This window comes from Palaemon carinicauda, chromosome 3 (genome assembly GCF_036898095.1).
Source record: "Palaemon carinicauda isolate YSFRI2023 chromosome 3, ASM3689809v2, whole genome shotgun sequence".
In the NCBI taxonomy this organism is placed as follows: Eukaryota; Metazoa; Arthropoda; class Malacostraca; order Decapoda; family Palaemonidae; genus Palaemon; species Palaemon carinicauda.
In genome coordinates, this window is record NC_090727.1 from 22,891,207 (window position 1) to 22,906,901 (window position 15,695).

Consider the following 15,695-nt stretch of genomic DNA (forward strand, 5'->3'; position numbering starts at 1 on the left):
AACTGTTATATGAAATATGGGATACTTAGCTATCCTTTAATCTTGTACACTGGTTTTCACCCACCCCCCTGGGTGTGAATCAGCTACATGATTATCGGGTAAGTTTAATATTGAAAAATGTTATTTTTATTAGTAAAATAAATTTTTGAATATACTTACCCGATAATCATGATTTAATCGACCCTCCCTTCCTCCCCATAGAGAACCAGTGGACCGAGGAATAATTGAGGAGGTGTCACCAAGAAGTACTTGAGTACCTGGCCACAGGTGGCGCTGGTAAGTACACCCCCTTCTAGTATTGTGATAGCTGGCGTATCCCTCCATAGAATTCTGTCGGGCAACGGAGTTGACAGCTACATGATTATCGGGTAAGTATATTCAAAAATTTATTTTACTAATAAAAATAACATTTTTCCTTGTTTCCTTTCCTCACTGGGCTATTTTCCCTGTTGGAACCTCCAGGCTTATAGCATTCTGCTTTTCCAACTAGGTTTGTAGCTTAGCAAGGAATAATGATAATCATAATAATAATAAAAATGCATATTGTATGTACCAAAATAGGTTTAAATTTATTCGTAGATGTGTAAGTTTTTTTTTTTTTTTTCATAAACGGTTGGAAGCGTTTCTTGAAATTTATCAATTAATGTCCCCTAATGAACTAAGTTTCAGGAAATTATAGATAATTGAACTTTTACAGGTATGTGGATAATACCCTCGGCATGCAGTCTACTCTGTTGAATCCCTCTCGAGTGGATCTCCTCTCGAGCAGACCCCCCTCAAGTGGATCCCTCTCGAGCAGACCTCCCTCATGCGGATCCCTCTCGAGCAGACCCCCCTCAAGCAGGTCCCTCTCGAGCAGACCCCTCAATCGGATCCCTCTCGAGCAGACCCCCTCAATCGGATCCCTCTCGAGCAGACCTCCCTCATGCGGATCCCTCTCGAGCAGACCCCCCTCAAGCAGGTCCCTCTCGAGCAGACCCCTCAATCGGATCCCTCTCGAGCAGACCTCCCTCATGCGGATCCCTCTCGAGCAGACCCCCCTCAAGCAGGTCCCTCTCGAGCAGACCCCTCAATCGGATCCCTCTTGAGCAGACCTCCCTCATGCGGATCCCTCTCGAGCAGACCCCCCTCAAGCAGGTCCCTCTCGAGCAGACCCCTCAATCGGATCCCTCTCGAGCAGACCCCCTCAATCGGATCCCTCTCGAGCAGACCTCCCTCATGCGGATCCCTCTCGAGCAGACCCCCCTCAAGCAGGTCCCTCTCGAGCAGACCCCTCAATCGGATCCCTCTCGAGCAGACCCCCTCAATCGGATCCCTCTCGAGCAGACCCCCTCAATCGGATCCCTCTCGAGCAGACCCCCCTCAAGCGGATACCTCTCGAGCAGACCCCTCAAGCGGGTCCCCCTCAAGCGGACATCCCCACAAGTTGACACCCACAATGGGACCACCATAGGCAACAAGGTAAGTCAGAAATCAACGAAGCACATCATCGTAGTTTCTAGATTTGTCCTTCCCCAAAGTTTGTCTAAACATTTTATTTATTTACAGGGACATTTTCTAGTACATTATAGTACTCAGTGTGCTTCATGGTGAGGGAAGTATTCATTTAGTATAAACACACTCTTTCTTGCCCCATCATATTTTTTTCTTTTTGTCTAGTTGGAAAGATATTCCATAAACGTCAAGCACCAGTTCGATTAGGTTATCCTTTAAGTTTGTGCGATCACATTTTAGTTTCAGGTCATCATAAAGTACATTATAAACTAAAGATCACATGAAAATAGTTTTCATTGTGATCCAGGAGCTTTTAAAGGATCTAGTGCGCTATAGCTATTTCGATGCACATTTCCAATGTGCAGGAATCATGAGAAGTTAAAATTACTCTTAAAACATGACCACCTTGAAATCAAAAGTTAAAACTAAATTATCCATAAACAATCAGCTGAGTGACTTACAGTATTTTTCAAAGACAATGTATATAAGAAAGTTGTCTGCATGGTTGTATTTCCTGGGTTATTAATTCTTGCTAATTCCTGGCTTAAGTAATTTATGCTAATTCGCAATGGCCTTCGTCCCATTGTGGCGGGATGTTGCAAGGACAACCCCCACACCCTGAATCACACTTACAGACAATGGTCTCCACAAAACAAACTTTCCCCTTACTTTATCATAAACTGGACTCTTAGACAAAAGGTCACAAAAAAAAAAACATATCCTTAGAACTCTATTTCTTAAAACTAAAATAATCAATACCAAAAACCATCCACAATCAAAATGAACACTTAAAACTAATCAAAAACTTAAAACTAATTATATAATTAACAAAAAAAACCTTTCCGCAATCAAATAAATCCTATCAAAACTTAAAACTAACCGCAACCCAAACATGAAAACACAAAACACATATATATTACGAGTTCACCGACACCAAAGTTTGTATGCTTTTATATGTTATTTGCAACACAGTCGTTCACAAACTGCCGAACTGTCTTTCACGGCACAACCCTCAATCTGTGATTAACAGGTTAAACTGTGTGGCACGTTGCCACCACTGCCTCCCTAATTGGGGTCTTGGATGTCGTCATCATCGTCATCATCATCATTATCATTATCATCATCAATAGCAGCAATCGAAGTTCATTCGGTCTGGGTCATCAACAATAATCTATCCAAAGAGCAGTCTTAAATACAATCTCTTACAGGCCAGGTCGTCAACTAAAGATCGGCATTCGGGAAATAACTCTCCAAAGGAGGAATCACGGCCTGCCAAAATAAAAAAGAAAAACACTTACGAACACTCCTAACTAACTGAACTATCGCACTATAATCAAAGATAAATAATAAATTGTTCCTATCATTCACAATCACGATAAGCAAAGATAAACAAAACTATACTTACTCAGAAAATCAATAATCACTTCCTCGCTGGTAAAGAAAAATAATAAATCCAGCGTTCACACAACTGACTCAGGACGCAGTCAATCAAAAAAGCATTCGCTCCGAAGCATTCACCACTGTCGTAACCTAACTAAAAAATGTAAACAAACAACCTCAAATATACCGACAGTCTTTTCCACTACAAACAATCATTCGCTAACTACCACTTGCTCTTCGGCGCGCACCGCGGACACACAAACACACACACACACTCGCGCGATTTAGCAAAACTAAAGCAAATGAAATTCTCTCTCTCTCTCTCTCTCTCTCTCTCTCTCTCTCTCTCTCTCTCTCTCTCTCTCTCTCTCTCTCTCTCTCTCTCTCTCTCTCTGGATTTGGCAAAAGAAAAAATTAAAATAAAACAAACCTAAATCCTCCACACCATCAATCTAGTTGAGTGAACATTATTGATTTTGTAGTATTGACGCTAGCCATTACACACTAGTTTCATGATTCATTGCTATCTTGAATCTTGTATCTGTTATCTGGTTGTATATAAATTGCCATTTTTTTATTGCCATTCCTATTCTTTTTAACCCTTTTACCCCCAAAGGACGTACTGGTACATTTCACAAAACTCATCCCTTTACCCCCATGGACGTACCGGTACGTCCTTGCAAAAAAATGCTATAAAAATTTTTTTTTCATATTTTTAATAAATTTTTGAGAAAATTGAGACATTTTCCAAGAGAATGAGACCAACCTGACCTCTCTGACAAAAATTAAGGCTGTTAGAGCAATTTAGAAAATATATACTGCAAAATGTGCTGGGGATAAAATAACCCCCTGGGGGTTAAGGGTTGGAAATTTCCAAATATCCTGGGGTTAAAAGGGTTAAATATGTTACATAAGTGATATTCATCATACTCTTGTAGCTGTTGTGTATAACTGAGAAGCACGTTCAGTTAAACAGCATTCAGCATAGATTCTTTGAACTATGACAGTGAAGCTTCAAAGGGCTGTTTATCAATTTTAACGCAATAGGACAACTTTGCTAAAGATCCTTAGAGGTTTGAAAAATAGGACAAGAGATTGTAATATCCTTATTCTCATATGTTTCTTTTCCCTCAGGTTGATCAAATATGAAAAGGAGGTCAATAGATTAAATGGAAGAACTGTGAGGAATAGTTGAAGCCATGTCATACATCGATGATGGTCTAAGCCAGTTTGCCATCTGGTTTCAGAGCTTCTAAAGGTAAGACATTGAACTTGGTAGAGTTGTTCTATTGATTTGAGGTAAATGCAAGAAATTATAAAGACAGCTTATTTTTGATAGTATGAAATAGAATGTGGTCTTAAAACTTTTGTTTCTTTTGAAGCCTGATATAATGTGGGTCAAGTGGTTGGTCTACTATTAGGCGTAACGATGATATTGTTATTGTTATCGCTTGCTTGACTACAACCCTAGTTGGAAAAGCAGAATGCCATAAGCCCAGGGGCTCCGACAGGGAAAATAGCCCAGTGAGGAAAGGAAACAAGGAAAAATAGAATATCTTACTGACAGTAACAACATTGAAATAAATATTTCTTATTTCTTAAACTATAAAAACTTTAACAAAACCAGAGGAAGAGAAATAAGATAGAATAGTGTGTCTGAGTGTACTCACAAGCAAGAGATCTCTAACCCAAGACAGTGGAAGACCATGGTACAGAGGTTATGGCACTACCTAAGACTAGAGAACAATGGTTTGATTTCAAGTGTCCTTCTAGAAGAGTGGCTGACAATAGCTAAAGAGTCTCTTCTACCCTTACCAAGAAAAAGTAGCCACTGAACAATTACAGTGCTGTAGTTAACCCCTTGGGCGATGAAGAATTGTTTGATAATCACAGTGTTGTCAGGTGTATGAGGACAGAGGAGAATCTTTAAAGAATAGGCCAGACTATTCGGTGTATGTGTAGGCAAAGGGAAAGTGAACCGAAACCAGAAAGAAGGATCCAATGTAGTACTGTTTGGCCAGTCAAAGGACTCCATAACTCTCAAGCTGTATTATCACAACAGGTGGCTGGTGCCCTAGCCAACATGCTACCTTAAAAGTAAAGAAGAAAATGCTTCTGAAATAAAACTAAAATATAGAAGGTACCGTTGATAGGAAAGCTTGAATATAAAGTACACTTCACTAAGGTGAGAAGTGACAGTTTGTTGAAACTCGTGTTAGAACCGAATTGACTGACGATATATTGATATTTGTATTATAGTCGTCTTCAGCTTTCATTCATGTTTAGATGTGGTATAACCCGAAGTGGATAATGTGGGAGGGTGGGCTGTGGCACCCTAGCAGTACCAGCCGAACTCGGTTGAGTCCCTTGTCAGGCTGGGAGGAATGTAGAGAGGAGACGTCCCCTTTTTTGTTTCATTTGTTTGATGTCGGCTACCCCCCAAAATGGGGGGAAGTACATACATACATATAACAAGGCACTTCCCCCAATTTTGGGGGGTAGCCGACATCAACAAATGAAACAAAAACAAAAAGGGGACCTCTACTCTCTGCATTCCTCCAGCCTAACAAGGGACTCAAATTGGGGGAAGTGCCTTGGTATGTGTATGTATAACCAGAAGTTACATCCTTTATCAACGTAATTTTTCTCTGATTCTCTTTCAAGATTCCGTCTTTTAGAAGTATGGAATCAAATAGCATTTAGCTAACACAAAACTATCTAATGTGGGATTTTTGTCTCGATTTTTCGTTATCATTACGAAGTTAATTTATAGCATTTAATATATACATACACACATATACCAAAGGCACTTCCCCCAATTTTAGGGGGTAGCCGACATCAACAATGAAACAAAACAAAAAAGGGGACCTCTACTCTCTACGTTCCTCCAGCATTTAATGCAATCATCAATTTTGTTAAGGAAAATGAAAGTAACTGCTAACGCCACAAATAGTTCAAGATATGCTTTTGCATGGTGCAATATAGGAGGAATTGATTAAAACTATGAATTATATAGGGTTTACCCCATATCGAGAAACCTTTTGCATAGATTAATGTTGCATGTCAACTTCGTCTTCCTAGAATTTGCAACTTTGAACCCCACACATGACTTATTGTGCTATAGATGTTGCCTTTTTATCTTGATTGGAATTTTTTTTATCCAATCCAATTGAGCTAGACCATATTTTAGGAATCAAAAGGTAGCAGCAGTAGGGGACTCAGCAGTATGAAGCTTCTTCTGTGGTGGAAATGTGGGAGGTTGGGCTGTGGCACCCTAGCAGTACCAGCTGAACTCGGCTGAGTCCCTGGTTATGCTGGAGGAACGTAGAGAGTAGAGGTCCCCTTTTTTGTTTTGTTTCTTGTTGATGTCGGCTACCCCCCAAAATTGGGGGAAGTGCCTTTGGTATATGGATGGAAAAGCTTCCTTATAGATGCATGTTTGTCGTGAATTTGAAAATCCCATAGATGATAAAATTCTTTGAGAACTTACATACATACATATACCAAGGCACTTCCCCCAATTTTGGGGGGTAGCTGACATGTCAAATGAAACAAAACAAAAAGGGGACCTCTACTCTCTACGTTCCTCCAGCCTAACAAGGGACTCAACCGAGTTCAGCTGGTACTGCTAGGGTGCCACAGCCCACCCTCCCCCGTTATCCACCACAGATGAAGCTTCATAATGCTGAATCCCCTACTTCTGCTACCTCCGCGGTCATCTAAGGCACCGGAGGAAGCAGCAGGGCCTACCGGAACTGCGTCTCAATCGCTCGCCATTCATTCCTATTTCTAGCACGCTCTCTTGCCTCTCTCACATCTATCCTCCTATCACCCAGAACTTAAGGTAAAGGTATAACGCAGGGCATTATTAGCAAGGGGAGAATTCTGCGTATCGTCACCCTCATAAACTAACTGCCTAAGTCATTTTCTCCACTTGTTGGGAAATAGAAAAAACCTTCTCATTTCCTAATTCTTTATATCATTGTATTGAGCTTCAATTAACAAATTCTAATTCACAAATTCCTCAGCTAAGAATTTGTGAATTGAAAATCAAGACAACGATATAAAGTATTAGGAAATGAGAAGGGATTTTTTTGAGTTCCCAACAAGTGGAGAAAATGACTTAGGTAAATTAGTTTATGAGGGTGACGATATGTAAAATGTTTAAATGATTGCGTGCGCAGTTACAGTAACGGACTAAATAGAAATTGATTGAAGTGCCTTCAAATAAGCAATACGGGTTACAATATGCCACTTTTTTTTTGCTGTTTTTAGTGATAGGAACATAAATATAAGATGTTTGAGTCCTTGTTGTACCTCGTTATCCGTGTTTAGAGATACCAAAGGATTTTAACGTGTACAGTATGACAGTATTAACTGATTTCATGTTATTTCAGAAAATCTGCTGCCTTGAGCGAAATCTGAAAGCAGCCCAGAGAATCGTCTCAATTGAAAACTCTTCGAGAGGAGGCCGAGTGTTCTCAGCGGGACGTGGCCAGTCGGTTATCAGTTCCGAAACCGATTCAAAGGTTTAAGTTGACAGATGATTGCCGAGATGGGAAGAGAAGTCCCTCGCTTCCCTTGCGCTCTTCCAGATGCAGATCCGTTTTCTATGTCACTGTTAAAGGATGTTTTGTCCCTTTCACATATTTTCTCCGTCACTGTTAAAGGATGTTTTGTCCCTTTCATATGTGAAAGTAAACTTATGCACAGAAGTCCAAGGGGGTGGTAGGGTTACTCCTGAGGGAGGCTTGAGCTCATGTTTTCACTCATGTCTATGAATTGGTACTTGAACAATGTTATGTATTGTATTATGTAATGTGTAGTAGAATGTGTAATGTCAAATGTAATTGCCAAGAAATCATATTCTTCTATGAATGAGCAAAGAAACCTTACTTTGGAGTAAGCATATTTCAATTGCTTTGATTTTTGTTGATGTTTAATACTGGATGTGTTGGTATAAAGAATGTACAATTTTTGTTCAAGCTTATAGAAAACCCTAGATTTTTCAATTTAATTTTGAAATTTTTTTTTAAAGCGAGATGTTTTTTGTGATGGCTAAATTTTAATTCCAATATTTTGAACTGGCTAATTTCATGTAAATTTCGTGGTGTGTTATGTAGGAAATTGAACTCGTAGAGCATTTTTTTACAATGAGCTGGACTTGTCATTTTTTATTTTAATTTGATTGACTATCACGTTGATTTTTCATTGTTTACATGAAACTTTAACAAATTTAAATCCTGCCAGATGTCTTTAAAGGTAAAAACTTGAAATAGTTTGCGATCTATTAAATCAATAGTTATTCCTTTAGTTGAGTGTATGGGAATACTTTTATTACAAATATGACACATGCTGCCCCTTCGAAAGGTGGTACCAGCTTGGGGCTTAAAGAGCTTTTCGTCTTGAGTTCGACATTCATATCCTGTACCTGAAATAGAGGGATAAATACTGCTATGGTCATTTTTAGGTCTGTGGGGAAAGCCTTACAAATTTATAACATTGTCAGTAACTAAAAAGATGCAGTTAAGTGAATTTTTATTCAAGTTAATCAGTCTAGGTTGAACATATACCAAGGCACTTCCCCCAATTTTGGGGGGTAGCCGACATCAACAAATGAGACAAAACAAAAAAGGGGACCTCTACTCTCTACGTTCCTCCCAGCCTGACAAGGGACTCAACCGAGTTCAGCTGGTACTGCTAGGGTGCCACAGCCCACCCTACAGTATGGCTCTGAGAAATGTCTAAGACTTCACTGAAAAATGTCTGATTGTTTGGAACAAAAACTATCTTGTTCCTGAATTGCTATGAGAAATTTGACCTAACTTTTCAGATGCATTTGTAGCCGAAGTCTTAATTGACGTAGAAGCATTTTGAAATGTCTGGCAAAACTTAGAATCCATAGAGTATTTACTTTTCAAATGTACATAATTTTTTATTGCCAATATTGCTTAGGTAATGAAACAAAATGATAGTGAACTGTATACTGTATATATGTCCCGGATGTAAATTGGCAAAGTATTGGTGCTACTATTTGAAGGAATTTCATATCTAGGAGCATGATTCAGGATTTTATGTTTCTCAGCTTTATAGAAGTCTAGATGATGAGATTATTGTAGCCTTTTTATTACAGGAAAGTTAAGGTTTTCATGGTCAATCTGTGACATCGTAACTTAAGAATTCATTGATTATGAATTTGAATAGCATTATATATCTTTGATAACTTTAAGGTCAGGATAAAATTATATTGGTTTTACATTGAATACGTTTCTTTTTGCTAAATAATGCACCTCTTAAAGATATCAATGGATTTTTAGAGGTTTTGGAAGCTATTATCTTCTGCAGTTTTATATAGACTTCAGGTGTATATACGTGGTAAATACAGAGGCCTTTTAAGATATCTAGTTTAGGGTTCATTTTGTCTATTATACATACATACATATACCAAGGCACTTCCCCCAATTTTGGGGGGTAGCCGACATCAACAAATTATCTCGTCCAACCAATCAGCGACCAGGAAACTTTTCCGAGCTAAAAGGGCACCGCTGCGAGTCGGTGCAAACCTGCCTCGCTAAAAGAAATTGACTATAGTATTCAATACGCAATGTGACTGTGGATTTTAGTTTTCATATTCTAATTCCTAACATCAGAAATTGACATTTAGGGCTTCTATGTTTCAAACATCAAGGTTTGACATTTATATGTTTGATATTAGGTTTAAGGTTCCATTTGTTTCAAATGAATTAGGCACTAATCTTGTCTTCTACTTGAGGATAGGTTCAGGATGTATTATTTTCAATGTTATCTAACTGCTTGCTAAAATATTTCCAAATTAGAAATTTAGTTTTAAGAAGTTGGGATCTCAAAAAAAGGATTTTGACAAAGGAAAAATCTATTTCTGGGCTCAACCTGTGTCGCTCCGTGAAATGCTCCTTAAAGTACCATTTCAAAGGTATAAATACTGCTAAATATACCAGAGGAAAAAGTTGCATGGAATGCTAGGAAAATATCCAGCTCGCTCACCCCTAAAGGGTGTCGGAATTAAAACTGGGGCGAGTGATACCACTACCAGAGATCCCTTTCCAATTAGACTTCTCCCTCCTCAAAATCCTCCGTTACTACGAGGTGTCGTTCAAGTGAAAGAGGTTTGCTTTTCTTCAAGTTTTACTTCTTGAGCAATTGAATCTGTCTTTTAGTCTGCTTAAGAAAGTTTCCTGCGCAGATTTTAATCTTGGAAAGTCTTATCAGTTTACGATTCCTTTGGCTTCATAAATTAAAATAGATTTTGGTACTTACAGATACGCAAAGTGTTTTACCTGATTTCATTTTTCCATCAGAAACTATTGATTCAGGATTAATGTAATCAGTTTTGTTTATCATTTAATGATACAAATTTTGGCAACATCTGATATGTGACCTGCTGTTTTTAACTTTGCAGATCAGAAAACTTTAAAATGTTTTCTTTTCCTTTTTCAGCAAATCTTTGTTCTAGACCAACTAAGCCCGAGTTTAGTTTGATTCAAAAATAATTTTTTTTCTTTATAGATTCCGTTCTAAGAACGTCTATCAGTTTGTGATACTTTTGTCTTCAGAAAACTAATATTGTGGTACTAGGGTATGTAGAAATGGTTTTACTCGTCATTTTCACTTTGGAAACTATGATTTTAGGATTCAAGATTCATCGTTTTCAATGTTCAACTTTCAGGAAAAAAGTTTGTAGCTTAGCCTATGTTAACTTGTATTCTTTTATATGAATTTGAGAATTCAGAAAACCTATCTTGTTTACTGTTTGCTATTTGTCAAGTCTTGTTTTAGAACAATTGATAGTGTCTTTTAGTCTTAACCCTTTTAACCCCAAAGGACGTACTGGTACGTTTCACAGAAGCCATCCCTTTACCCCCATGGACATACCAGTACGTCCTTGCAAAAAAATGCTATAAATTTTTTTTTTCATATTTTTTAAAATATTTTGAGAAAATTCAGGTATTTTCCAAGAGAATGAGACCAACCTGACCTGTCTATGACAAAAATTAAGGCTGTTAGAGCAATTTAAAACAAATATACTGCAAAATGTGCTGGGAAAAAAATAACCCCTTGGGGGTTAAGGGTTGGAAATTTCCAAATAGCCTGGGGGGTAAAAGGGTTAATTCAGAAAGTAATTTGTCCTTTACAAATTTGGTCTTGGAAAGTCTATTTTATGGTACTTGAGGTCATCGTATCTAATAGCACCAGTGTCGAACCCACAGGATGGTGTTGTCGTTTGTTTCTCTGAGGTCTTGATCTGATCAATGAGTCCAGTGGACACCCTCGTAGGATGTTTTCCATTGTAGTGTTGCCCCAGATGGGCATTGAAGGCTGGTGGGTGATCTCCATTTGTGGCTGTTATCTTTAGTTTTGCCCACTTTTACCCTTTGGACTATTCTATCCTGTTCGTAATACTAGGCAGGCAGTTAATTCTAATAGCCAGGCCTTTTCCATCATGAGGCTCAATACTACGCAGTACTCTAGAAGTTTTATTCCAGCTGTTACCAAGTTGTGGAATGATCTTCCTAATCAGGTGGTTGAATCAGTAGAACTTCAAAAGTTCAAAGTTGGAGCAAATGCTTTTTTGTTGACCAGGCGGACATGAGTCTTTTTATAGTTTATTTATGACATATTTGGTTTTGATGTTGTTAACAGTTTATATATGACATGTCTGTTTTGACGTTGTTACTTATTTTAGAATGATTTATTGTTAATTTGTTCTCTTCATTTATTTATTTCCTTATTTCCTTTCCTCACTGGGCTATTTTTCCCTGTTGGAGCCCCTGGGCTTATAGCATCTTGCTTTTCTAACTAGGGTTGTAGCTTGGATAGTAATAATAATAATAATAATAATATTCTATTATTCTTGGTGAGGGTGTTTCATTGGGCAGCGCCCCAATCGTATGGCCATTGGTCTCTTTTCAGCCTCTTCTCTATCCAGTGAGCAGCTGCCTTGATTAGTTCTAGTCCATCCACTGTTATGAAGCTTATTATTATTATTATCACAAGCTTAGCGGGATTTCAGTCCGCCCCGCTTTCCGATAATTGCAGAGTGGATGCCAGAGGTCATTAATTTTATTCTTTTCAGTTTTTGCTAGCGTTTCTCGTATATTGAGTGGCGGGATACCTGGTACTGTGTATAAAGATGCTAGAGGTGTTGATTTTAAGGTACCAGTAATAATTTGAGATTACTTATTTGGCTCTGGATCTACCTTATAGGCATGGCATGAGATTGCCCACACTGGTGCACTGAATTCTGAGTAACAAAATGCCAGGGCTGTTTGACTGTCTCGGGGTCTATTCGTCAGCTGGTGTAGGCGGCTCTACTAAAATTATTATTCCTAGTATCTACTTTATTTTCATGTTCTTTAAAGGAGAGTGTTGTGTCAGGAGTGACACCTAAGTAGACGGAGTAGGGAGGATTTTCCAGTTTTGTTACCCAATTTGATCTTTAATTTTCTCTTTGCTTGGCGATTGATCACGTGGAAGGCGCACACCTGTGTTTTGCTTGGATTGGCATTGAGGTGCCACTTTTTGTTGTAGGAGAGGGTAGTCAGGGCTTTTGACATAATTTCTTCGATGGTAGTAAAGGAGTCCGATTGTCTAAAAATGCACAGGTTATCTGCATGTGTGTACCTGCGGATGCTCTGGCACTTAGGCTGATCATATGTATAGATCTTAAATTGTGTTGGTGCCAGCACTGACCATTGTAGAAGGCCGTTGTTATGTATCCTCTATCTGCTTTTCCTATCGTCTGTTTTTACAAAAAAGATTGCTGATTGGAAAGTAATGATTCAATGAGTGGACATGCTGCTATTCCGTATAGTTGGGCCACCTTCAGAAATATTGCTCTATAGTTTACAGTAACATATGCTGTTTAACCCTATTACCCCCAGGCTCTTTGGAAATTTCCAACCCTTAACCCCCAGGGGGTTATTTTTTTCCCAGCACATTTTGCAGTATATTTTTTTTAAATTGCTCTAACAGCCTTAATTTTTGTCATAAAGATGTCAGGTTGGTCTCATTCTCTTGGAAAATGCCTGATATTTTTCTAAAAATTATCAAAAATATGAAAAAAAAAAATTTATAGCATTTTTTTTGCAAGGACGTACCGGTACGTCCATGGGGGTAAAGGGATGGGTTTTGTGAAACGTACCAGTACATCCTTTGGGGCTAAAAGGGTTAAGGTTGACAAAGACTATACTGGTAATTTCCTTCTCAAGCCTGTTCTCAATGTATTGCGTCACGTTTCACATCGGACTGCAGCAGAATCAACCTCGTCTAAAACCAGCTTGGTTTGACGACTGGTTCTTCGGTAGTTGGTTGGATATGGGCTAAGATCATTCGTTCGTGTAAGTTGTACAGGATACGCATTAAGGATATAGGTCAATAGCTCTTGGGGGATGGTGGATCTTTCCCTGGTTTCAGCAAGGCTGTTACTCTCACTACTCCAGATCTTTGGGATTTGGTAAATCGTTGCACAGGAATTGAATAGCAACAGGAGCCATGCTTATATTTTGTCTCCAAAATGTAAGATAATTTTTATTAGGTCATCTACGCCAGCCGTTTTCTCTGGTCTGAGAAGTTTCATATCAGCATTAGAAGTTTTATTCCAGCTGTTACCAAGTTGTGGAATGATCTTCGTAATCGGGTAGTTGAATCGGTAGAACTTCAAAAGTTCAAAGTTGGAGCAAATGTTTTTATGTTGACCAGGCTGACATGAGTCTTTTTATAGTTTATATTTAACATATCTGTTGTTGACATTAATAGTTTGTATAAGACATATCTGTTTTGACGTTGTAACTGTTTTTAGAAGGATTTATTGTTAATTTATTCTCTTCCTTTCCTCACTGGGCTATTTTTCCCTATTGGAGCCCTTGTGCTTATAGCATCTTGCTTTTCCAACTAGGGTTGTAGCTTGGGTAGTAATAATAATAATAATAATCTAGTTCTTTTAAGGTGAACAGTTGCAAGGTGTCGCCACGGTTTTGCATGATATGGTCCATGCCCTGTCTCATTTTTTTAAGGTATCTCATTTTTGTTAGGTACCCACTCTTTGTTGTGAGGCTTGCTGTTCAGCAGTAGTTGGTGCGCTACCTAGGTGGGGTTTAAGGCAGCTAATCTAGGCTGGGGCTTTTCCAAGTTCAGTTTCTCAATGGTTACCCAGGCTTTTTGGTTTTTATAGTTCATGTTTATGGAAGTAATGCGTTCGTGCCAGCATTCTTTTTCTGATTGAAGCCAGAAATGCCCGTCTTAGTTCCATGGTTCTTTCAGGAAAGGGATCTTCGTTATATGCCTGAATGTAATTCCTGTACTGCTTTCTGGAGTGTTTGTTGAGACCTGTTACTTGTCATTTTGCCTTCTGAAACCGAGACTTAGGATTCAGGATTCCTTGTTTTTAATGTTGTTTATCTTTAGGGTACTAAGTTTGTGGCTTAGTTTATGGTTCGTGGTCTTGTAAGATATCAGGATTTTAGTAAACAATTAGTTTTCAACTGCTTTTCATCAAGTTTGTTCAAGAGTAATAGAACTAATCTTTAGTTGGTTTCAGAAAGAATTTGTCCCGTATAAATTTTAGTCTTTAGTAATCTTAGCTTAAGATACTTTTGGCTCCAGAAATTACAGATGAAGTCTGGCACATTTTAATTTAGAATTTCTTTTACTTATTGTCATATTGCCCTGAGAATTCATAGTCTACAATATTACTTACCTTCGTAATATAAAGTTCGAAGCTTGGGATATGTTCATTGGTATTTGTAAGAAATTTAGTTAGATAACATTTCTTATAGATTTTTGCTTTTTATTCATTTCTTTAGGAAATCTGAGTCTGTCTTTTAATCCTGGATTCAGAAAGTTAATGTTCTGTACAGGATTTGGTCCGGGAAAGTCGGTTTATGATACTGATGGGTTTAGTGATTAAAGATAGATTTTGATTTGTTTGAATTGAGTGTGTCTTAGATCAGATATTACCAATTGCATAATCACTACTCTTGAATTAGGTTACTCATCGGAACTTCACTACAATTCCGTATGCAAATATTAAATGAAATTTGTTCACTATTATACAACGCCTAATGCTGGACAAGCATTGATAGAAAAAGCTAGTCTTATAAAACTATAAGAGAATTACAAAATGGCTTTTAAAGTTGTTTATATAGCAGTGTTTCAAAGAAATATTTACTGATGTGTATTTATTCAGTTATATTAGACGGAGGAGTTGAAGTTGAAAATTATACTGTTATATAACAGCTTTTTGTCTTGTATCTGTTATAAAACTGTGAATGCATTCCTGTATTTGGTGTTTCATAACTGAATACTATTAACTATTACTTCTACCTTTTCTTATTAGGCTTAACAAGTTTATTATAATTATATAAGGAAATGATGGTTCTGGAAGTACCAATTAGCGGTTTATTTTAGCTTTAGCCGACATGTTCCCAAATCTCTGCCAACGATAAGGTCTGACTTTTATTATCATTTTGCCAAAGGAAATTCTGCCATTGGATTAGAGATTCATCTTCTATCATTAAGAACTTATTAAGAAAATGATGGGCTAAGTGGTAGTTGTAAAAAAGTTAGTTCAGAAAACATTTCTTGTTTAGACGTTTCTTTCGGCTTTGTTCTACAACATCTGACGCTGTCTTTTAGTTTGATTCAGAAAGTGTCTCTTGTATAGATTTTGGTCTGAGAAAGTCTTTATATTAATTTTGGCTCCCGAAATTAAAGATAGAGTCTGGTACTTTTTAAATTATAAATCTCACAATTTCACCTTCAGAAACTGTCAAAATTGATAGTTT

At 37.9% G+C, this 15,695-nt stretch overlaps 1 protein-coding gene across 1 annotated transcript; it reads left to right on the forward strand.

Annotated features, from left to right (window-relative positions):
- The first annotated feature begins 925 nt into the window (after positions 1 to 925).
- On the forward strand, positions 926 to 1,453 carry LOC137630980 (uncharacterized protein DKFZp434B061-like). Its single transcript, XM_068362514.1, has one exon. The coding sequence runs from the start codon at positions 926 to 928 to the stop codon at positions 1,451 to 1,453; it is 528 nt and encodes a 175-aa protein (XP_068218615.1).
- The last annotated feature ends 14,242 nt before the right edge of the window (positions 1,454 to 15,695 follow it).

Excerpts from the sequence above, each read along its gene's own strand:
- LOC137630980 (XM_068362514.1), top strand. The coding sequence starts at position 926 with ATGCGGATCCCTCTCGAGCAGACCCCCCTCAAGCAGGTCCCTCTCGAG.